The following is a 25,232-nucleotide window of genomic DNA, read 5'->3' on the forward strand; positions in this document are numbered from 1 at the left end:
CTGACAAATTCCACTGAAATTTTGCAATATTTTTTTTAAATCAGCTTTGTCTTCAAGTGTGTCAGCATTGATTGGAAGAAAGTTTATTCTGGAGAGGTGAAGATGTGCGTCAGTTTTTGTTTGTTTTTTTTCCACGAGTGCGCTATTGGATTACACTGCATGTATGGGGGAACTATTGATTTTTGTATGTGATCAGGATACTTGAGGGATTTTGTTTGTTGTAACACAGTTAGTATTAATTTGTTTGGTAAGATTTTATACTTATGCATTCAAGATCATTTTTGACTGCCTGAATGCTTATTTATTTAAAGACAGGATATTGTTGACAATGAAAAGCTAAATCAACTTTTATATTGTTGTTAAATAAATTTTAATTCAGCTCTTTGTCAACCAATGTGTGATAAATCTGTGTATAGATTTGCATACCAATAAGATCGTAAACCAAGAAAAAGTCTCATTGATATAGCTTTATTCTCTTGTACATTATATATATCATACTAAAATAAACACAAGTTAAAAAATGAACAAAGAAACTGTACAAAAAAATGTATATATACTACATCTTAATTACAGAACAGTCTACTGTCCAAAAAAGGCACTAAATTCTGAAATGGGCAATACAGTAATTTTGAACATAACTAGATTTGAGATTGATACAACAGCATTCAGTCCTCTTTTTCTGAGCTATATTGGGATGAAGTGGATGGTGTTTCACTGGGGACACAGAAGGACATGTAGACATGTTGACCCTGACACACCACGAGAGGACACCCCTTCAGAGTAAGCACTACCACTGGAGTACACACAACATTGGGCAGGGGGAAAGCCTGTCTCAGGTTTCAGTCTGTATTTTGGATTAATCAAATTTCCTCCTGGAAAAGCAACAAATCTTATTCACTTCTTGAGCACCTGACAGCTCTTTCTTCCACCCCATAAACATTGCTTTCAAGCTTGAACACTCACATAAAATACTGGTGGATTAAAACTTGTATTTGCTAATTGGGCTTCACACAACATGAAGGCAATTCATTTAAAAGTGTCTTAAAGTGAGAGAATAATCTCAAAATGCACTCTTTTCCTTCCACGCACGACTAATTTTACTATTTCTAAACAGACAATATTCTTTGTGTGGGGAAAGAACGTCACACCAAACTCCACAGTAAAATTCTTCCAAATTAAACAAAAAAGACATTTTTTAAAATCTTTTTTAAGCGCAAGTAGCCATAAACACAGTAAGTTAGCACCTTGTTCCATCTCTTCTACTTTTTTAAGTACTTAAGTTCCTATAAAGCTTCAGATATGCAACACATTTTACCAAATGGCATAATCCAAACACAATTTTATTGTGTTTCCATTAACTTCAATAGTATGGACGAGATGGGAGTTCTGCACTGAGTTTTTATATAAACCTAAATGAATTAACTCTCTAATCAGTTATGTGTCTGCAAGAAGGCCAACATTAAAATGCTAGATTTCACTATGGAGTTAGGTGTGGCGTTATTTTAAGGAGAGAACAGCACATACTGGGGATCTGATTTAATATGATATGGTGTGTGAAGCAGCTGTACTGAAATGTTTTTTTTCACACCAGCCCCATTTATACTACATTGGACGTCTGACGTTTCAAGGAAGGCTCGGGGGGAGAGAAGGTTATATTTCAAGCTTAGTCAACAGCGATACTTAGATTTTTATAAGGTGCATCATCGTTTGTCTTTCACAAAATAGCTTACTAACTCAGACACACACAGGGGAGACTGTTGTTCAGTCAAATAAGGGATGACAAAAAAGAAAAAAAAAACAAAAGTGTAAATGATAATAGAAAAATAAGTCAGGAGAAATTAAAAAGCATGATTAATTTAACAATAAAAGCATGTTTCATTTCAAAACATATGTCATTATTTTATACATTACCATAAAAAATGAGTATAAATACATATTGTTTTTATCTTTCAACCCTTTCTTTTTGAAACACAGGTCCCAGTACTGAGTCACTGTATTGCAGCTTCATACACATTGAAGCAGTATATTTAAATAGAGCTTTACTAGACTAGAGCCCAGAGCCTGGAGAGTTTCTACAAGAGTGTTCAACAAGTTAACCAGGAAGCCTTAAACAAGAAACACTGTCAATATTATCAACAATAACAGATTACTTGATACACCACCAATGTCCAAATCTTAAAACATGAGGAATTTCATTACATTTCTGTCTCAGAGTTCCTGCTTATGTTTAATCCTGCTTTGTAGAGTATTTTTCCAGTTCTCCAAAACCATCACTAAGGCAGGGGCTCCTTTAAAGGAATAGTTTGACATTTAGAGAGTTAGATGAGAAGATCAATACTACGTTCAAAATGCTAAATATGAAGCTAGAGCCAAGAGTCAGTTGAATTAGCTTAGGTTAGCTTACTTTAGCACAAAGACAGGAAACAGCTAGCCTAGCTCTGCCCAAATGTAACAAAATATGCCTACCAGCACCTCTAAAGTTTACTATTTGAAAGTTATATCTCATTTATTTGTTTTTATTTGTACAAAAACAACCCATAAAAAAAACAAATTGATTCCACAGGGGTTATGTGCTGTAAGCTAAATGTGAAGCTAGAGACAGGAGATAGTTAGCTTAGCTTAGCTTAGTTAAGCTTAGCTAACAGACTGGAAGCAGAGGGAAATAGCTAGTCTGGCTCTATTCAAGAGGTTAAAAAAACAACTAGCCCCTCCTAAGATCACTATTTAACATATATCTAATGTATAAAAAGTAAATTATAAAGTATAAACATAACAAGAAGACAGGAAGTCACTCTGCACGGCTAAATAAAATAGTTCCAGTACGTAATCACCCGTAAAACCAACATGAGAGGTTTTAACACGTTTTTTTAATTAACAAAAAAGATAAAATGTGTTAATTAGTGAGCTTTAGAGATGCTGGTGGGCATTTTATTTATTTATTTATGTACTAATACATACTTTGGACAAAACCAGGCTGTTTCTCCTTGTTTCCAGTCTTCAAGCTAAGGTAAGCTAACTGTCTCCTGGTTCAAGCACTGATACCAATGTCATATTAGACTTCTCATCTTAACTCTGGACAAGAAAATCAATCCTTTCCCAAAATGTCAAACTATTCCTTTACCCCAGAGCCAAATATGAAGCCATCAGTCTTAGTCTGAAACTGTGCTTATATTTGATAATTAGTGAGCCACCAGAAACAGGCCTTATACCTTTAAGAAACACAGCACTTTGTCTCCGCTTGTGATGTTTCGATGATCTTCAGATCAAAAGATGGTTTTGGAGAAGTTCCACCCTGGGCTTAAAAAAAAAAAAAGAAGAAGAAAAAAAAACAGTGGAAAATGATTTCCAATATTACCACTTTAAGTGTCTTTGATTCTGATTCCCTTCAAAGTGGTGCTTTTACCTTTGAGGCTATATAGATAAAATAAAAAAAAACCCTCAGAAGTTCCTCTGATATTCTAATTTCATACCAATGACATTTTTAAAAAATCTTCTGAAAGCACATTCTTTAGGCTATTATAAAGAGGCAGCGTCACAGAACAAGTAGTAAATAGCTGAGGGGTATTTTATCATTAAATGTCTGGCTACTATATCTATCTTTACCGACACAGGCCTGCTGTAGTGTCAAGCCCACATACGACGCACACAGTGGCTCAAGAGGCTTCACCGAGCGCGAGAAAAAAGAAATGTTTTGTTCGCCAAAGGAGTTAGTAGAAATCACTTTGGATGAACCTGAACACCATTCTCAGATCAGTCTCTGGTGCTCAAGACTGTTACATCTCAACTAAACATTAAAAATGGACCTAGAGTCAGCATCGTAAGAGCCTTTTAGTATCTTTTCCTTTGGCATGGATGACATTTAAAACAAAAGCACAAATCCCCGTTATTAGATATCATAAGTTTGCTTGATTATCACATTGACCCTTAATTTGATTCTCATAGCCTCAAGTACTTAACAATACAATAGTGTCACTGGGAAGCTAAATATCAAGGCAAAATGATTGTATATCCAGTCGGCATTTAAGCTTAAAAAATAAAAATAAAAATAGAAACGCAATTGAAAGAACTAAAACCATTGCTGCTGTTGGATGGAAACCTTAAAACTAACATTTTTCTTTTTGATGTGGACTAAAATAATTCATGATCATCTTATATATGTGCAGAGTAGTTTTTCTGATCCGTTTTCTGTCAGAGAAAAATAATTAAAAACCTGCTGTATACTGAGAATAAAAAAAAAAAAAAGGCATGGTTGTATGAAATTAAGGCTACTTTTCTTTTCAGGAGGTTTTCATCCAGCAGCGGCTTAACTGTAGGAGAACAAACAGCCATTCCACTGAGGAATGATAGCTATAGAAGGTAAATGACAGTGACTGGACACTTCGGTCTGCCGATATGATCCTTTCTGACCACCTCAGTGCCGGAGAGGGAGAGAAGGAAACTCTCTCCGTCTGTCTTTCCCAAGACAATGGCTGGAGGCTGCTCTTCCAACAAATTGCACAATGAAGAAGGTGAATTTTGAGGGTACGTAGGTAGGTAGGTAGGTAGGTAGGTAGGTAGGTAGGTAGCACACCATGAGGTGAGTGTGACTGAGAACCATAAGAACCATATATATTATATATACAGTATACGTTATTTTTCTGAGGTTGACGTTGAGGTGAGATAGACTGAGGATCGGCTCAGACAACCAGGCTGGAGAGGGAAGAAGGGGGGGATAAGGAGGAGAGTGTGGATGAGGAAGAGGAAAGAGAAGAGGTATCCTGTGAGGAGGGAGAAGCAATCCCAGACAAGGGCCACCGTTTTTGGGGACTGAAGGCCTGTATTGCTCCCTTTTTTCTTCTTTCCGTAGGGGACTTGGAGATAAGAGGATGTATTAGTGACCCATTTCCGTCAGCTGTGTCAATACATTGGGCAGGGTGGGGGTGAGGGGAGGGGAGGGGAGGTAGGGAGAGAGGGGGGTAATTACTGTTTACATGGACTCTCTGGGAGGAGGGGAGGGGGAAGCCGAGAGAGGAGGAACAGTTGGCAGGGGGCTGGCTGAGGGACAGATTCAGAAGGTTTACTAAGTAGCATTATTTTGTTCTCTTTATTAAGCCCCCCCCTGTCTCCCACCTTTTCTACTCCTCCTTCCCTTTCCCCTCCCGCGACTCTTTTCATTTCTCTCGTCGCCTCCTCCATCCCAGTTCCTGTGCGGGTTCATTCGTCCTCCAGGGACTCCGTCTTGATGTCGCTGGGGACCCCTCCGGTTCTGGACAGGGCCAGGATGGTGTGGTTGACGGCGGCCATCTCCACAGCCAGAGAGATGGGGTCCTGGTGCTCGCTGTGTGCTGCGCTGTCGTCCTGAGACAGGGAGGGGCGGTGGGAAGACCAAGGACCAAGGTCAAGGGATGAAATAGCCAGAGGTGTTCAGAATGAGTTCAGCTCAGGAGGAAAAAAAAGAAAAGAAATAGGAATTCTACCTGTAGTAGATGGATTAATGTTGCTTTCTAGTTTTTGCCATCATGCTGACAGATTCTAATCAGACTTTACTGTAGAGCTTAAAGGTTCTCTGGAGGTTTTCAGCACTAGTAGCGCTATGGAGCATTTTTACAAGTGGGTCCCAAGTGAATATCTTCCACAGTTCCACTTTTTCAGTACAAAACTCAAAAAACTTCTTTGTTTTACAATCCCTCCGTTGCAGCTCAGCACAGAAACTGTCTAGAGAAACAAAGTTTGCGATAAAAAGATTGTAACTTTGGAAAATTACCTGACTACTACTTTGGCTAACTGACTACTGAAGCCTTACATTAACTGTGGCTGAACTTACCTGAATATATTTTTTAAGCACAAAAAGAGGAATGCGGATTTTGTCCCTCCATCACTTCCATTGGAAACACATTAGTAACTGACCTCTTCATCTTGCAGCATCTAATAACCCTTTCAGTGTTTATATGGGCATGTGAATACTGTCTTTAGATTTTCAATTTGAAGTCACAGATGAAAGATAAGTATCAAATCAACATTTATATGATTACTCTACACTGACGGCTACTGAAAGACCTGCAATCAGTCTCGTATTATGATGAAAGGACCTGTAATTTCGCTTTGCCTCTTTTCAGAGTGGACTGTATGTCAGTGCTCCCAGCAACACAAAGATCAAAGTTGTATTTGATAACTGTTGACAGTAATCGATTGGCATGATGGCAAAAACAGAGAAAACATGGTTAAAGAGGATTTTTTTTTTTTTCCCCTCTTAAAAATGGGTGTGCATGGTTAGCATGTTCCTGCAGGAGGAGGTACCTGTGTTGGCGAGGTGGGCTCCAGTCGGTAAAGGCCAAATGGTCGGCTGAGAGGTCTCTTGTCAAAATAGGGCAGGTCACATGGCTGGAGAAAGTAGAATTACCCTTTTAGTTAGGTAGGATTCAAAAGCATCGACTCAAGTTTTAATTTGAGAAATAGTTCAAAATATCTAGACTGACTTCTTCTCCTTCACAATGACCTCGATTAATCTATCTTGACACATTCACTATGTGATCATCACATATTAGCTGCACTTTAACTGACTGTTCTTACTTGCGGCCTTCACTTGACCTGAGGGTAAAGATTTTGCATGTTGTGCAACTGAGAGTAAAGCTGGAGGGTTTAAATTGAAAGACAATCTTCATCTGTAGGTTTCTAGAATAATACAGAGCATTGCTGCTTTGTTTCCATTGGTAACAGGAAAAAAAAAGAAGAAGAGAGTGGGCTTTTGTTGATGTGCCTTGAGCAACAGTTTCAAAAAAAAAAAAAAAAAAAGAAAAAACATTCCTCACAATGATCGGGAACTTTATGTACTTTCTATATCTGGGGAAAAATATATTCAGTTCATCTGAAGGACAGATGTTCAGTCTTTCAGCGTTCTTGCAATTTGTCTTTTTGTGTGAATCTGTGAGAACACATTAACCAAAGAGAGGGAATCTAATTAATAAAGTCAGCTGATGTATTGTTTGGTAAGAACAAAAAGACATGTAAAATGCATAATTACATTTGACTAATGACTGGAATACTGACTGTTGTCCAAGAACAGAGTGAGCCTTTTGCCAAGGGATGAATGTGGATGGCTGACAAGAGGCTATTCCATAAAAACAAATGGGAACAATGCTTGTTGAAGAAATATATAAAGAAATTAATAAAAATCTGACACAGTACAATAAAAAATGAAAACATGGAGCTGTAACATAAGGAGAAGTGACATCTTTCTCTTTCCTCAGGCTGGTCGTATACAGCACTGTTTGGAACATAATCTGGTTTTATGTGTCTTTGGAGATCATTAATCATTCTCTACCTGCTCTGAGAAGTCGTTCCCATCAATGTCGTCGCTGTTGGAGTGTCCCCCTGGACTCTGGACGTCTATTCCATGACTCTCCAGGATTGTGGCTTCTTGGAGGAAGAGGATGGATTGTTAGATTTACGATATATCAATGATAATATCCCTAATAATATCCAAACCAGGGGTACTTATACCCCAGGGCGTACTTCTGCAGTTGCCAGTGGCTATGTGGAGAGATTGTGGAGCAGCTGAACTAATTTGAAAAAATTGAATTTACGATTTTATTTAGAAAATATATATCACCATATCGAGTTAGCTGTAACACCTGAACGCTAACTGTTGTGCATGACAACTAGTTAGCAAGCAGAAAGAGAAGTCTAAACAGTTAGAAAAGTAATGAATAAACTGTTTAGATGGCTTAAAGTAGAGGATAAATGGTTAAATAGTTAGCTAAAAGTAAACAGCTGAAATAGTAAGCTAGCTTAAAGGTAATAAATTAGTTAAATGCTAATGAATAAATGGTTTAAATAGTTAGCTAAAAGTAAACAGCTGAAATAGCAAGCTAGCTTAAAGGTAATAAATTAGTTAAATGCTACTGGTTTAAATAGTCAAAAGAAATTGTTAAATTGTTGAAATAGGTAAAAGTAATAGATAAATGGTTTAAATAGTTAGCTAAAAGTAATAAACAGTTGAAATAGTAAGCTAGCTTAAACTAATATATTTAACTAATACATTAGTTAAATGCAAACATTAATGGATAATTGGTGGAAATACTGTAAAAAAAATAGTTAAATTGCTGAAATAGCTAAAAGTAATGAGTAAATGTATGAAATATTTAGCAAAGAGTAGTGAATAATTGATTGAAATAGCTACAAGTAATGGATAACTAGTTCAAACAGGTGATGGATAAATGTTTGAAATAGCTAAAAGTAATGGGGAAATGGTTAAAATGTCTCATTTTTGCCACTCTAATGGCATTAGTATGAAAGCAAATTTGACTTAACCAACCTAGACAATTCAATTGAATGAAAACAATATTATAACAGTATTCCCTTTTGTGTAATAGACATGTAATTTTAAATTAATCAAATGAATTTGGAGCATGGTGGGTGGTGTGGTGAAGGAGTAATTGAGTTCATCTGACCAGGTTGTGGGGGTACATCAGGTTTGCAAATTACCACATATTAGCACAGACTTTGGCCAAATTATACTGACACTTTTCAGTGGCTGTCTTCTCTACTGATCCATTTAGCAAGCAAGTAATGGAGTTTCTGTTCTACAAATGTAATTGGCATATAGGTTAATGCAAGTGGCAAGAGTTTTTTTTTTTTTTTTACTTCATAGCAATTAAGACAATACTTTGCTAGAGGTAATCACAGGCGACTCATAGGTGACTGATCAACAATCAACCTAATTATAGTGATGTAATGAATTAATGGTGGACCATTTAATGTATCAAAAATATTGTGGATGTAATTAAAACATGCAGTGTGCTGTAATCACAAGTCTTTCAAGGACATCTGTGGTCCCTCCCTAAAGCCACATTACCAATGTTAGCCCGTCTCTTGATCTCTTTGCGACGGTTGGCGAACCAGTTGTAAACTTTGAGGGAAGTGACCCTCTCCAGATCAGACAGCTTCTTCCCTGAAACAAATCACATGACAGTTTGATTAAACTCAACGCATCTTCTATCACTTTCTAAAATTCTACCTGCCTGACACCTTTTCTATCATCACAATGATAACTTGTTTTGTCTCAGGTCTGTTCTAATATTTTTTATTTTACTTCTCCCCTGCCCTCTGCCCCCTCACATTGTCAGTTCCTCTCTTATCTGTGCTTAGATTGTTTCATAACCGATGGTGGTTAAATGACTGTTGAAAGGAAATAACTTTACACCACTGCACGAGGAGGAACAGATGCCACACAGATGTTTGGTTGTAAAATTCAGATCACAGTCACAGAGACATTAGATCCAAAAATGCCCTGAACACAAAGCTCTCTGAAAGGACACATTTTAATAAGACATAACATAGATATACAGTATATGCATGTTGGCTGTGGGTTGCTGTTGGACAAATCCACCATTTCTTGGTAAGTAAGCCTGGCAGTGGGTAACATGCATTATTACAGGCAAACACCTACTTGCCCTGAGCAATTCTGTCTATTATTTTCGACTACCACCTACTCAGTAATCCCAGCCACAAAACATGTTCATATGGTGCTATACTGCATTAGTGAGTTAAAGGTATGAAGAGATTTACAAAAAGCAGATTATTTACCAGCTCACACTGGTTGAAAATGCAGATTTACTTATGATGTTTAGTTATATAAGTTACATAATTGCTATCATGTTACTATGTTGGTCTGTGACATCTGGAAAGTTACAGATTCCAGCTTTAATATAAAAAATGTGACCTCCTCTTGGGCTGCAGCTAACAGTTATTTTCATAATAATCTATCGATTCATTTCTTGATTTATCAATTCATTGTTTGCTCTATAAAATACCAGAAATAAATATCCATGACAATTTTCCAAAGCCCAAGTTGACTTACTCATATTCCTTTCTTTGTGTGACATTAAAAAAAAACAAAGATATTCCATTTACAACCAAAGAAGATATTCCCATTTAAGAAGCTGGAACCAGTGAAATTGGGGCATTTTCTATCAAAATTTAAATCAATCAGCTACTCATGTCAGCTCAATAACCTATCAAATGAATAAATATCAAAGATGCACTACTGACATTGTGTAGATAGGGATGATTTCCATAATAATATTCAGAATACTCTTGTTTATTATTTGCATGTTACACATAAACACTCCTGGTCTCTGTGGTTTACCTGGTTTCTGAATAACAGCATTGCAGGCGTTTGCTATCTCCTCCCTTTTGGCCTCATCTGGATACTGGTTGTCGTTGAAGTAGCTATAAATAGCAGAAGGGTCACACTGATTAAATTAATTTCACTACACAAGGACGATGTCAACAAGCCGGCGTTACTGCTGTTTGTTGTGACGCAGTACAACCAAGCCAATATTGAGAGTGTATGACAACAGTCAGGGGCTTTGTTTCCTCACTGTCCGGCAGTTTTATAGAACAGGCTGCAATATTTCCTTGATTCCTTGTGGAAATCATCGAGAAGTTATGAAACAAAACTCCCATCTATCATCTTTTATCTACTGTTCTTAAAAATCCGTATTTTCCTTCCCTCCTCACCTCTCCATCACAGCCAGGCACTCTTTCCTCCAAGTGAAGCGGCTTCCCCGACGCAGCCGGAAGGTTCCCGGGGCAGTAGTGAGGGGCGGCGGGGTTTGCCTCCACTCCATGTCCTCCAGAGGCAACGGAGCCGGCCGCATGTTCAGAGTGGCACCTGGAGCAGGAAGCGGCACAATCACTGGTAAAGTTAAAACTGAAGATTACTACATCTGTCATCAAGAGTCGACAGCCACAATCGGCCACACAATACACAGATGTGTTTGTGGTTTGGATGCACAAAACTGCCTGTAAAAGTTCTAAAAATGTAGCGATAATGTGTAGAGGCTGTTTTGACAAATGAACTGAGCACAGCACAGCTGCCAGCGAGCCTACTCCTTCATGAAAATGTATGCGAGGATGCACGTCGCCTTTTGCAAATCTAACAATATATTCTTATTATAAACTCGTCTGAATAGTGCTGACAAGGACTCTGCTGCCTCATCTGAAGTCGTGACCGCAGCAAAAAAGAAAATCCACACAATGAGATTTGATTTGCACTCTTTTGCAACTCTTAAAACTGGCCACATAACAGTTCAGAGCTCGGAGATATTACGGGGTCAGAAGCTTATTTGCAGTGTCAAAACCTAATCTGACACGGACATTGTGAACGAGCCCTAAATGGGTCACCCTGCAACAGTCCAGGTTAACAGGACGGCATGAATGGGGCATCAGTTTTCTCTGCAGCAGTGATGGAGGCGTGTGTGTGTGTGTGTGTGTGTGTGTGCAGGGCAGGGCTGAGCTGAACTGAGCTGAGCTGGGCCGGGCTCAGTCTGGCCATAAATAGCATAGAGCAGTTTCCAGTGCTGACGGTGCTGGCAGGGCTCCACCGAGGAACATGCCGCAGAGGACGAGGCGTGGGATGTCTGCTGCCTGGCTATAGGTTGATACAGCAGGCGTGCGCATATGCATATGAACAGCGGGGATCCGAAGCCAGCATGAGGCCTGTTGTTTTTGCTGTTAACCATCTACAGTGCAGTCTGGATTTAAGGTTGGGGAAAAAAAAAAACAAAAAAAAAACGTGTGCAAGACAACTGATTCTCAACTTTTGCAGAGACAACGGCAACCTAATCCTACCAAGACAAAACTTAAGGCTACTTTTAATCCTTCTACTTATGTAAACTCTGCTTTTTTTTAATGAAAGAGTTTAAAAACGCTGACTTAGACTTGACTTACTTGTGACTCGCAGGCAAAAATATTTCAACTCTTAAGTTCTTTATTGTTCTGGAACAATAAAAAGTAAGACGACGACAGGCCTCGCATATTTTACTGGGAGCGTTTTTTTTTGTTGTGCATTTGATGATCGAACGTGACAATCCACACCGACTTGTGTGTGTGTGACTACAAGACCCACGATGTCACACCGTCTATATGTTGTGAACTTATTAACTCTATCCATAATGATTCATCAAGGCCACCAGTTTCAGTATCAATTGTCTGGTGTCACTGTGGACACACAGAGGAAGTGAAATACAGTGAAATACTGAATCACTAACTAAAAAGAATGCCGTTTTGTTTTTGTATACTTCTCACTTGAAAACTACAGTTTATTATCTCAGGAGCTGTGCTGCCACAACAAAGGTTAGAGTCCGTGTAGTTTAAATGGATGCTTACATGCCGCCGATGTTGTGTGTGTGTATATATTTTCCAGTTTGGCCGTTGTGGTGAAAGAACTGATTTAAACCTGAACTTCAATCTCGACTAGCGATGTGCGTGCGAAGATGTGTGAAACTGAGTAAGCACTTTGCCTCTTCATTTTACTTCAAACTTGACTTTCGACTTCATCTGACACACCTTGACATAAACTTGGAATTTCCCCAAAACACTTAAAAATGTTTTTTTTTGGCTATTTTGCATTTGGCAGGAATTTTCACAGTAGTGTATGTCCCAGAAGGATCTTAATTTGTTGGACTGTTTGCTTATAAAAGTTTATACAACCAACCAGAGCAACAATCACAGGACAATGGGTGGTAAACATTCAGTCATACCCTCTTAAACCACAATAACACTGAAGACATTGCTGTTGTTGGCTAAAAGGAGCGTCCTATCCTCTTATCTCAACAGTCGTTTCACGAGGCTGGATGCTTCTGCTAACATCTTAAGATATTCAACAGAATGGAATTGAGGCATCATATCAATCACATCTCACTGCACCACATTTACCACAAGATGCTGACTACCCCTACTTATCTCATTAACAGTCTAACAGGAAACTGCAGGCAGCAGAGTGTTTTCCTACTGTGCTTCCCTTCTTTGGAGCGGCCTCCCCGCTGCGATTACTGAGGCGCGGGCTCTTGTGCCATCTTTACATCCAAACTCATCAACTTTTCTTTACTTGGTCAACCGCAGCTTTGCACAAGTATTCAGAGTGACGACATGCGGGGAATAGATGGTTTCATTTCATGGTATGAGGGGATGCCTTTCCAAGTTTTGGTTTCTTTTTTTTTTTTTTTTTTTTTTTAAACACAGCCCTTCAGTGGGCTATAATAATAATAATAAAAAACCTAACCAATACACATGCACTAAGCAGCAGTGAGCAGATTAAAAAAGCTCAGATGTACCTGGAGTGGTTTTCTCCAGCGTGTACCAGCGGTAGAAGGCCCGTTTCTTCTGCTCGCTCAGGTCGGAGCCGTGCTGCAGCAGCCAATGGGAGATCCTGCTCTGGCTGATGCCTGGAAAGCAGCCAGACATCGAATTACAACAGAGGTTTTTTTTTTTTTTTTTTTTTTTTTTTTCCTTGCATCAGGCCCCAGCGCAATTTGTAGACAACCTTTAGAAGAATTCAAGAGACACAAGGGTATACAAGAGGGAAAGGTGTTTTCTCTCTCCTTAGCTCTGAATTTATTTCTTCTCCGATAACTTGTCTCTTACACGACCTGCAGTCACTGAGATACTGCTGGGCCCTTCAACTGGTTTCTACTGGTTGCCAATCATTTGTTAAACTGCAAATCAGAGTTTGACTGATATGATTTTATAAATGTACAATCTTTGCATTGTAAAATAGTCACCGATTTAAGTGGAAACAGACAACTTTCCACCCCTAGCATCACAAAGCGCCGGATCGCTTTCCCTTTTCCTCAGAGCGTAGCTCAGAAAAGAAACGATCAACACCACTTTGGAAATAAAAAAGGAGAAAGAAGCATGTTCACTGAAGAGATGTATTCAAATTGTCACAATTTTATATTGAATTTGGGAACAGGCAAAAGCTTTGAGTAATATTATTGCTTTGTACAAACAAGTAACTACAGCAGGGGTTGGCGTAACGTTAGAAGAAAACAGGAGAAAAAGGGGAACCAATCTAAACAACAACGGTGTCTTTATTTATAGCTGTTACATTGTGCAATCAACATTTACTTCATAATGATGAGTGAAAGTAAAAAAAAAGTTTGTCTATTTCCACTTCAACCGATTCATTTATGACAGAAAAACATGAAATACATTGCCACCTATTGTGCATTTACAAAAACATTATCAAACAGTTTGAGCTAATTCATATTCAAAATACAATGTGCAATAAAAATTAAATTTGTTGTCAGCCTCTATAATATTTGTAATAAATAAGTGCCCAATATTTCTTTTATGTCTGATGTTGCTCTTATTTACCTGAGAATTAGTAGGCCTATACCTAACAGCTATTACAGGGTTACAGAGGTTACAAATTCATGTGAAAGTGGAAAATTCAGCTTCCAACTGGATCCTACTGAGAGTCCAAACCAGTAGTAACACAAAGAAAATATGAGGAGAGCTGTTTGTTTGTTTGTTTGTTAAGTGTTGGCATTTGTGCACACATCCTTTGTATAAAAGCCTCCTCTTTGACATTCCTTGAATCGCTGAAGTAGTTTCAGTTTAAACTGAGGAGCTGAACATTGAAATTATAAGTCTGGTGAAGGTCTATATTTTTCCTCATTTCCAAGGAATTCCATGAAAAGGCCAAAACAAACAATGAATTGATTCAACTAACTGTGTGAAAGTGTATCCAAAGTCTCCATTTATGACCCGTTTTTAAACATTTACATCTTCAGTAGGAACCAACGGGCTTGTGGCTGAGAGTCTCAGACTATTAAGAGACAGACTAATGCATTGTTGGTTTTAGCTCTTTTCATGGATTTGTTGACAGTAAGAGTATTACCAGCCTTATAATAAACATGGGTGATAGATAAAGTGTCATTAAAGAGAGCAAGTTACTAACCAGTGACTTGTGCCACAACTGCCTGAGAGATCCTTCTGTTCCCCAGGAACGCTTTGATCTCCTCTTTCACCATACTGCTGTCCCTCCTGCAAACGCACACAGAAACACCACTTCATAAACTGTCAGCGACAAAACCCTGAAGTACCAATGTTCAGCTCTGGTGAAAAGCTGTCGTACCATCATTTACCCCAACAACAACAACAACAAGTAAAGCTTAAATGTTGTTTGTTCTGTCATGGATTTTATGCTCCTTTACATCAGAGTCAGACTATTCATTTGGTACACTGTACAATAACTGACTCCCTCTTTTCAAGCGACATAATCAAATCTGTTTTTCTGTTGTACATATTCATGGGAAAACCGTAAAACAAAGGCTACATTTTAATCTGGGCTGAGTTTGGATGGCAGTTATTGGTGTATTGTTCTTTTTTTTTTATGGCTCTCATATAATCAACGTTGCATTTCAGAGAAACACAAAAGGCAATGAACTATGAATTAGAATGAGCCGAGCCCACAATCGAGTAATCTATATTTTCAAAATGTATTTGGCAGATAAGTTTCTACTATCTCAGTTCTCAGCAGGGGGAGGGAGAAAAAAAAAAAAAAAAAACATGTACAGACTTGCAGGAATGGAGGGTGGTGAGTGAACATGTGCAGTCACACAGTGTACCCACCCTGTTTTCTGGCATCAAGCCCAATCCCCTCCCCTATACATACACAATAAAACACACACACACACACACCCCAACAGGCTTATTACTGTCTTGGCTTAATTCCTCACCCTGGTACAGATAGCTGGCAGATTGTGAACACCTGTCAAATGTAAACTGGTTGGTGTATTTTTTACTAATAGTGCAAAACAAAACTAGTACTTTTTTTTCCCCAGAAGGTGTTTCCAGTGGGCGCCTACCCCCCCCCCCCCACCCGCCTTAAACAACCCTGGTGCTCGAAACATACAATCACAGCATCCTTTGAACCAGTCACTGTCCCAGACTCAATACAGTCAAAATGGAGAACTCTGTTAGCATATTTCTGAAATGAAAATGCGTCACGACTCTTGACACCCGGCATCAGTATTCCTCCACACCAGTCTCTTGCGGCAGCTAAAATTAGAGTTCAAAAACGCTGCTTGTATCGACACCAGTGAATCAATGTAGCACAAGCTGCTGTACAAGACTGAGGAAGAGTGGGAAGTGGAGGAGAGAGGAAAGGACGAGGAGGGGGAGGAGGAGGAGGGGGGGGGGGGGGGGGGGGGGGGGGGGGGGAGAGATGTGTTGCCAACTCAAAGGCCGAACCCCCTGCAGAGATGGAAATGTGCACTTAAAAGTGAGAAAACTCAGAAGGGCACCGTGGGATTGTTGACAAGCTGAAACGGTGTGCCCCTGCCCCCGCAGCCCCCGCCGAGCAAAAACGCTGGAGAGTCCTACAGGCGAAGAGGACGAGGGCTTTTGAACGCTACTTAACTTCTTGGGCTGTCTAAAGAGGACATGTAATTTAATGCAGAGGCAGCGGTGAATGAGCGACGGGACAGCTAGCGCGGTGCCGAGGATAGAGCCTGAGCTCTAAATGCCTATTCTTATTCTGACTGTTCATACAGGGCAGCAGGAAGGCAGCAGAGGCCCACAGCAGTAAGAGGAGGAGGAGGAGGAGGAGGAGGAGGGGGGGGGGGGGGGGAAGAGGAGGAGGGGACTAATGTGTAAAGTTCTTAAGAGGAAGAGAGGAACATGTGGATTGTGATGGATTGTGAACAATGAAACTGTCAGAGTAATGGCGCTAAGTAACTATTTTGAGCATGTGATTTCAAACCTTATGTTATTTAGTGTTATGTGATTTCATGTTATATTGCCAGGTGGAGACATTAGGTGCAAGACTGAAAGGCTCCAGGCCCCCCCCAACCCCCCCACCACCACCACACACACACACACACACACACACACACACACACACACACACACACACACACACACACACACACACACACTCTCTAACGTCTGCCATAGAATACTTCCCTTTTTCTGTAATAAAGTCTTTGTTGACAGTGTACATACTCTCAAGAAGAACGCCTTAATGCCCATCTCTGCTCTTTTGATAAATCACAGGATGTGCTTCTTTACATGGAACATAATGTACAAAAAAAAAAATTACTTATCACAGCTGTCATGTGGTAGCCAGCACTCTGGAACAGACAACGCCTGTGTGCACACACACACTCCACCTTTTTCTGTTCCTTCTTTATTTGTTCAGCTTTGCATCTTTACTTCTCTTTATCTAGTTAATTAAATGCACCGATTCAAAAGTATATTAAAAAAAAAAAAAAAAAACACACACACTCGCTATTCACTAATGTAGAGCTACAATTGCTCGATCAGCCAATCGGCAGAGAGCCAGTCGGCAGCTATTTCATCAAATGTCACTGGTTCCAGCTTTTCCACTGTGAGGGTTTGCAGCCTTTATTTGCCTTATGTGATAGTAAAATTTAATACCTTTGGACGGTTGGTTGGACAAAATAAGATGTGAATGTGTCACCTTGAGCTTTAAGAAATTGTAATGTGCGTTTTTCACTAATTTTTTTTGACATTTTATAGACCAGAAAAAACAAAAATAAAAATCAGCAGATTTTTGTGATAGAGAGAAACGTGGAGGGGCTGGCTCTGTTGTTATCGGCTGTAGCTGTTACATGTCAAAGCTATATGGCCTACATAAAGTGTACGAGAGTTGTGATTGGTTTGTTTCCACATCCTGCTGAAGACAACGAGGAGCAGGTTGAAGACAACATTTGTTCAAACCGCTAGATGAAATGTGGCTTTTCTGATCTAGCAGACATTGCCAGCTGAAATGTCCTTTTTGCTGTGTCTGTCACAGAGATAAACATACATGAACAACATTGCCTGATAACATGCGACGTACCGATCGAGGGTTGCAGTAGCTCTACAACAATCAAATGTTTAAGGAGCGATGCGAGCCAGATTTTTCATATATTACTGCAACACATCGGAGCAAATGACAAGAAAATCTCAACCGGTTAAAGCTGCATCAGTTGCATCCGTGCAAGCGAACGTGGCATGCAACTAATCAATCAGCAGTTTATTTCTATAAATCACCTTGATTATAGACTGGATAAGAAGCTTTTCAGAGCAAAAAAAAAATGGAAAAATATGTTTATACTACATTAATGGGTTAACCATCTTTGGATTAGCTACTGTGCTACTGATTTAGCACCACATTCCTATCAAAACCGATGCAGCAGAACCACAGATATCGTCGTTTCTAATCCATGAATTCATCTTGCGTGTCAAAACCTGATGTCTGCATTACCCACAATGCAACTTGACCACCGACAGTTTGGTTGGAGATTCAGTTATGATACACAAAACCTGTAAATAGACTATGATGTGTAAAAGTTCCCCTTTTAAACATGAGCTTTTTTTTTTTTTAGCTTATGTCGTGTTAAACATAGAACTTTATATTTAAATTGAAGCGTTCAATTACAGCCACTAAACTGAAGTGACAAAGTTTACTCTACTGCTGTTTTCCAGGATCAAGAATGAACACTGAATCTCAGATTTTTAGCCAGCCAACACTAACAGGAAAAAGTGCTCCGAAAAAAGAGAGAAAATCTGCAAATCTACAATTCCAAACTTTATCTGCAGATGAACATCATGTGATATGATCAAAAACTCCCAAACAACTATTAACTGGACCTTTGGGTAAGACTTTTAACTCAACTCTGCTGTTTCCGAGGTCAAGAATGAACTTTGAAACTCAATTTTGTTAAGCGTGTTCCAACAGCAGATGCACACAATGCAGCTTCAGAGGAGTTTCCAGTTGGCGCCATTTAATTAACCCTGACATATACAATACTGTGCTTTCTTGCCTCCTTGTTATGGGCATTACTGCCAAGTAGGGGCGCAACGTCGGTACACAAAATTCACAGTTAGGCATGTACCTCTGTTTTGGGGTCATAGTTCAGTATGATTTTGGTAAAGCAGGAAAGAAAGAAAGGTAGAAAATAATAATAATTTTGGTAAACATCCAACAATGGCTCATTGGCCATAACTATTTTACTTAAACAGTTTATTTGTGCTGCAGTGGAAACGGAAAACAACCTTTCTGTTTCTGCAGGGAGTCAGGACACCTGCTGACAGCTGTTTTATGCTGACTTATGGTCTAACTGTATATAAAGTATTTCAAACTAGCTCCACCTCCAGCAGCGACAACAGTAACACGCTGCTCTAACACTGATGCTTCAGTATTAATAATTTATTGGTGTCATATATAATAATGTATGGAAACATTTAAAGCCATGTTAAAAGACCATGTAACTAAGAATTGCAACAGCCTTATTTGAGCTGGATTGAGTCTCTTCCTTGTGTATCTCATGTATGTATCTGTTGTGTGTTTTAACTGTAACTGGTGTGCTGTCTTAGACAGGTCTCCCTCGGAAATGAGATTTTTATCTCAAGAGACTTCCTGGTTAAATAAAAAAAAAATACATAATGAGTGAGAGGAACCAAACCACTACTTTTACTTTCATACTTTTCAACTTTTTGGTTCTTCAACATCCTGTCTGATCACGTGAGAAATCAAATGTGTTTATAGTTGTTCTGAACGGCTTCACTCAAGCGGCTGAGTGTTGCACTCGATCAGTGTTATGGGTCTCTCATGTGTCGTTCTGAAGGCAGCGACACTACTGGGTAACCAGGGTTACCAGGGTAACCAGGGTAACCAGGCCACCTTGGCTAAGCCAGCTAGCATACATCCATACTACAGCTACGTGGTGCGCTGCCAAAACGTTCCGGGTGGAACTCGCGCTCTAGAATTATTGTTCAGCACGTCGGAGTAAGTGGATTATTAAACTATTTTGACAGTAATTGTTTGGGTCACAGAGAGGATTCTTCATACAACTGCATGTACCGAACCATAACGTCCGTACCGTGGCGGTTCGGAACGAATACACATACCGTTACACCCCTACCGCCAATACAGACAAACCCCCCAACTCCAACCAAGTGGCTACAGTAACATTAAAACCATTCACAATGAAACTGCAACAGCATTTCACAGCATGGAATGACTTGAGTGAATGAAGCCTTTAAAAACACTCTAAACGCTCTAATAAGACAACCACAATCTCACATCAACATACTGAATCTACTAGAAATATATTGTCCAGTTCTGCAAGCAACAAACTAAAGTTGGACAAATTCTTATAAAAGTTTCCAACACAAAGTTTAAACGCTTGCTTCACCCCCCCCCCCCCCCCCCCCCCCCCGCGTTACCACTGACCTCATCAGCTCCTCCACCTTATCGTCAACGTCTAGGTCTTCTTCTGTAGTTTCAAACCCGAAGGCTCGTGCTGCTGCTGAACTGTTCACTGGGTAACGAGGCGGAGACAGCTTCCCGTTAGGTGTGGCGGCTAGGCTGTCGCGCCCGTTCTGTGACAGCGCCACCAGCGAGACCGGTGAGGGCAGGATGGCAGAAGGCGGCGGCGGCCCCGGAGGCGAGGAGGTGTCATAGCTGTTGCTAGGAGACGGCGAGAGCCCCCCGCCGCTGCCGTACTGCGTCTGAGTGGCGGTGGAGATTTTGGAGGTCGTGGAGGAGGCGGAGGCTGCGGAGTGATCGCCGGTGCTGCCCTCGCCGCTGTTGATGGCGCCGTTGTTGCCGTTGCATGACACGGAAGAGGTGGTGGTTGCAGAGGCAGTGTTGTTATTGTTGAATGATGTGGTTGTATTAGAGGCAGAGTTGTTGGTGCAGCTGTTTGCCCCGCCTACTCCGTAGGAGGACGAGGAGGAGGAGGAGGAAGAGGTGCGGCGGCCGAACTTGTCGCCGTGCTCCCGGTCCAGCCGGTCCAGAGTTTCAAGCGCGTGCAGGATCTCCTGCTTGGTCATGCCGGAGCGACGCAGCCGCTGCAGCAGATCTATCTGCTCAATAGTGAAGCGCGGCTCCTCGCTGAACTCAGACATCCTGCTGCTGGATGAGAGACAAGACAGACAGGTTGTGAGACAGAAGAGAAACAAGAGGAGGGGAGAGGAAACAGGAAATGCAGGGGGAAGTTAAAGAAAGGTAAGTAAGTGGATGTTCAAGATCTAGAAAGGGGAAACAGGAAGGGAAAGTGAGATAGAGAAAAGGAGGAGCAAGGAGGAAAGAGGGAGTCAGGCAGAAATGAGACAGATGAAGGGATGGTGGAGGCAAGGATGAAATGAGAGGATTAAGTGGGAAAGAGTGAAAAGGAACGCAGTTGCAGATGGGGAGGAAAAATGAGAATGATGGTGGAGGAGGAGTGAGGCAGAGGGAGGTAGAGGGGGGGAGAGTTAGAGGGGTAAAGTAGAAAGAGAAGAGTGGGAAAAGAGGAAGAAACCTGCAAGAAGAAAATAAAAGAGGCAGCAGATAAGAAAAGGAAGACAAGAGCGGGAGATAGAAGTGTGAAAGAAAAAGGGGAGGGAGGGGCAGGGCATAAAAATCTGCTATTTTTGGGAACCAGCAGGCAACACACGCAGAGTGCCAGAGTCACCTTGACAGCTGATGCTATCTTAACATTCTGACTGCCGTTCTTTAAGAGCTACAATATATCCCCGGCTCTGCACACCACCCACGCTGTATGTTTTTCATAAGCAATTTGCTGTGCTCAAAATCAATGCAACTGGAATCAGACTGCGGCAGATTTTCCATCTTCTGTGCCAGCCCGACCTATGCTGATATGATAAATGGTTTAAAAGGGGTCACTGGCATTTTTTTCCCCCCCTACATCTGTGTTAGACGAAAACCGTGCAGAGGACAGAAAAGACATTAAATGACTTGAGACTGTAAGCGGTGTTTTGAGGTTATCGTGGAGGAAACTAATACGACAGGGATGAATATCAGTCTTTAGAGGTCTGTAACATCGAGCTTTTAAAAAAGGAGAAGTACAATAAGCAGCATGTCAGACAGTCACAGTGAACACTTTGGGTCAGAAATACTTTACTACTGAACATTAACTAGTCTCTTAAGTTATCACTACGCATTTATAAAGAAGTCTGCTGAAGCTGTAAATCATTATCAAGCACAGTTACACTGGAAACCTGTCACATCCCAGCAAGATCAGCAACACAGAATTAAAAACTGCAACCATCACTGGTTACTTTCACCAAAATACCACAGTTTTAAACATGCAAGCGGATACACTTGCACTAAGTAACTCAATAAGTTCTTCTGATTTCGAATTAATCTATGCATTCACTTTGTACTTTGCAGCCAAAACTGAGTTTGAGAAATCATTACCCATCCTGTCCAAGTATTTAGAGTTACCTATTCACTTGGGCTAAAGCTGGTTGAACTGGTTAAAACACACTCAGCAGGTTAAACACCGCAGGGAAGCAAAAATTTAATCTCACTTAATAATATAAATGCATGTCCTACACTGGATTACTGTAGGTCAGACTGGACATGTGTGCAACCCAGAAGGAGACAGAGAAAAAAAAGTTTATGACTGATGTTGCTGCTTCTATCAAAATACAAGAGGCTTTGGATCACTTTGATAACAGTCACAACAAAGTACAGGAACTCTTTAAAAGCTTACAGAAGATTCATAGAGATCAGAGCAGACTAAGGGAAAAAAAAAAACCCTTCCTTACCCTTCAAGACAGTTTGCATGCATCAAATATTTCCAGTGTAAACCAAACTCCAGTTTTCATGGCGTTTTTTTCTTAATTGTCCCAGTCCTAAAACTGGCCACAGTCTGGTCAGTATTCAGTATCTATTCCTCCTCCATGTGTTTTTGTTTTGCTGACAGTGGGGCTGTGCAGTGCGAGCACAAATCTGTCGCTCGTTTCCACACTGCAGGCGAACCGCCGGTGATGCCAGCTTTTCACGCCCAAAAGCTAACGTTAGCAAATGTTTCTGTGGCAGACGGACAATGCCCAATGTGACGTTCAATTAGCCAGCTTGCAACCCTCTAACCCCGTCTGATTTGAGTCATTTTCGTTCATGCTGCCGCTGAATTTATACTGACAACAGCCCACGGGCTTCACACAGGACGACTGGAAACTTAACATCGGCTATTTTGGTAGCATTTAGCATTGTGGAGCGATTAGCATAACAGGCTAGCCATGCCAACACTGATACTAGCTGACGTTAGCCGCCGCCGCCGCCGCTGCTGGCTAGCGAAGGTTTGATATTAATAACATCACTCTCAGTGTTGTGGATGGCTAAGTACATGACTTACCTCGGTTCAAATCGTCCACTTCACCATTTAACTTTACAACTTGTGCAAACACCCGCTGTGTGTTTTACTGCAACCGAACAATAAAGCAATTTGAGTACAGTGCCCTGTCCGACCCCTTTCCAAGGATTTCTAATCAGAGGCGAATTATTTGCCTCTCTGCTTTGTCTGTCTGACAACAGCCATATTGACAACTAACACCTCCGAGTAGCTCCGAGGGAACTGTAGTTTCACTCTCACAAAGGCCTCTACCACGCGGCGGCGTTCTTTGCACTAAAAACTACAAATCCCTACAACGAGAAGGCGCCGATGGCTCGCTGATCTACAGTTGTCACAAAAGGCGATGCAGTTTTTAATGTGGCCACAGCGGCTGCTCCTCTCAAATCTGCTGCTGGTGCTGCTGGTCAGAGCAGTGTGAAGAATTCAATCAGACCACCTGTACCATCACACCGACCAGCCAGCCAAGTGTAATAGATTACTTTTATTGTTTTTTAAATTTATTTTTATTTATTCACACATACGACTGCATAAAAATCCAGATAATATAAAATAAGAGATGTGTCAGGGCAGGTCAAGAAGCCACAGGCATATACAAGGGAACTTAAGGAGAAAAACAAACAATAACAAAAAATAAAAGAAACACTTAAACTAACATAATTTAGGAAAATACAACAAAAAATAAATGACAACAAGAGGCACACAAAGTGAGTAGAAAAACTAACCAATCAGTAGACAACAATCCAAGAAAAACAAAGAAAAACATGAAAAACAATAAGGGGAAAAAGAAGAATATATACGTAAATATACCTAATGAAATAATTAGATATCATGAATTAAATGTGATGACAATTTCCTTTTAAAACTTTCTAAAAAAAATAACATACTGGCCATGTTTCATTTTGTAAAAAGGGAAGTGAAGATGATCAAGCGGTCTAATATTATATGAATGAATTCGAGAATCAAATTTGCAGAAGTTGCTAAACGATGATGGTAGAGAAAAAGGCATACACATATATTTATAAATAAACACACATATCTGATGAATATTTGTGTCATATACTGAAAGAATGTTCAGTTTTCTGCTTCGGGAGACAGTGGCCTCGTTAGAGTCTGAGAAAGTTACCAATCTTTTAAATAAAGTTTATGAAGATTGGAGGGATATGTATTAATGTTCAGAAGATTTTTTCCTTTATAGCCTGCAGGAAATGCAGTATTTTATCCTTTAAATGGGTGCCAAAGTATTGAAAGTGATGTGGGTAAGATGATAAATTAAATTGGTGGTGCAGTAATTATCTAAGCAGAGGCATTATGATAATATCCATTACTCTTTAAAGTTTAAACTTAAAATATCCCCTCCAGACATGTTTTTAGATATATAAAAATACTCAGCTTGGAATAATAATTTGCATCTGACATGATTTTTCCACAAGTAAAGTTCAGTTACCTTGTTAACATCCTTAAAATTTGACAAATCTCATCAAAAAATCCAAAATCCATAAATATGCAAATATTATAAGTTTAACTGCTGGACAGTAGTGAACTTCAGTGTAAAGTCCATTTTCAGTGTACGTGCACCGGAGACTTCAAGTTTCCACGTCACAGCCAACATACGTAAGTTGCGTACCGGACCACGATTGGCTCAGAACTAGTTGTGATGTCACAATATCATACTTGTATGTACAGTATACGCCTTTAAACTCAGATTTCAGGTTAGTGCGGACAAACTTTCCACTTTCAGCAGACAATTGTGAAAAACAGACTTCTAGTGTCAGACACATCTATCAGTCTGCACAGTGAAGGCTAAACATCCAACTGAACAATAAGTGAAATACGTTTTTGAGTGAAGGGGGACTTCAAGGAGACATACAGACTCTCAGAGACGGGAGAAATTATTCCCAGCAATCACAACGATATAAATCATGGCTGGATTAACCAACTCAGGGGGCCCATTTTGCCCAGCCAGTATTTCTACACTGGAATAGATTTGTTGTGTGTTGGCTGTTTTATGATAATATGATTAAACACAGTTTTATTAAGCCAGTATAATATCAGCTGACATATTAAATGTATTGAAACTACATTTTGACAAATGCAGGAGCCATTTCTATTTCCATTTCTATTGCAGAGTTCAAAGGTTTAATTAAGAAACATTTCAGTTTTTTAATTGTGCTTTAGTGGGGAATATTAGAAAACTATTTTGTAATTAATCAAATTACCAACAAAGTCAGGAAGTAACTGCTATACACACAACTTGCAAATCTAGTTTTAAAGCTGTAATTATTTTTGATTTGTTTTGTACTTACATGGAAC

General features: G+C 40.0%; 1 protein-coding gene across 4 annotated transcripts; it reads right to left on the reverse strand.

The window, feature by feature from the left end:
• Window positions 1-115: 115 nt before the first annotated feature.
• On the reverse strand, window positions 116-23,243 carry hmbox1b (homeobox containing 1 b). 4 transcript variants are annotated; one of them, XM_044377360.1, is made up of 10 exons: window positions 22,926-23,242; window positions 20,012-20,692; window positions 14,726-14,811; window positions 13,098-13,208; window positions 10,501-10,654; window positions 10,127-10,209; window positions 8,834-8,929; window positions 7,301-7,395; window positions 6,277-6,360; window positions 116-5,337 (listed from the first exon to the last, which is right to left on the reverse strand). In XM_044377360.1, the coding sequence occupies exons 2-10, from the start codon at window positions 20,686-20,688 to the stop codon at window positions 5,194-5,196; spliced, it is 1,530 nt and encodes a 509-aa protein (XP_044233295.1). In that variant the 5' UTR covers window positions 20,689-20,692; window positions 22,926-23,242; the 3' UTR covers window positions 116-5,193. The 4 variants fall into 4 exon arrangements, with proteins under 4 accessions (XP_044233295.1, XP_044233297.1, XP_044233294.1 ...); XM_044377362.1 differs by having other exon boundaries at window positions 7,301-7,392; window positions 20,012-20,695; window positions 22,926-23,241; XM_044377359.1 differs by having other exon boundaries at window positions 20,012-20,695; window positions 22,926-23,241.
• Between the last annotated feature and the right edge of the window lie 1,989 nt (window positions 23,244-25,232).

The sequence above is a fragment of the Thunnus albacares genome, chromosome 16 (genome assembly GCF_914725855.1).
Source record: "Thunnus albacares chromosome 16, fThuAlb1.1, whole genome shotgun sequence".
In the NCBI taxonomy this organism is placed as follows: domain Eukaryota; kingdom Metazoa; phylum Chordata; class Actinopteri; order Scombriformes; family Scombridae; genus Thunnus; species Thunnus albacares.

Excerpts from the sequence above, each read along its gene's own strand:
- hmbox1b (XM_044377360.1), bottom strand. The coding sequence starts at position 20,688 with ATGTCTGAGTTCAGCGAGGAGCCGCGCTTCACTATTGAGCAGATAGAT. Across the intron at positions 10,210-10,500 it reads TGCCTGGCTGTGATGGAGAG|CTACTTCAACGACAACCAGT; the intron begins GTGAGGAGGGAA and ends TGCTATTTATAG. Across the intron at positions 5,338-6,276 it reads AGCCCACCTCGCCAACACAG|GACGACAGCGCAGCACACAG; the intron begins GTACCTCCTCCT and ends TCCCTGTCTCAG.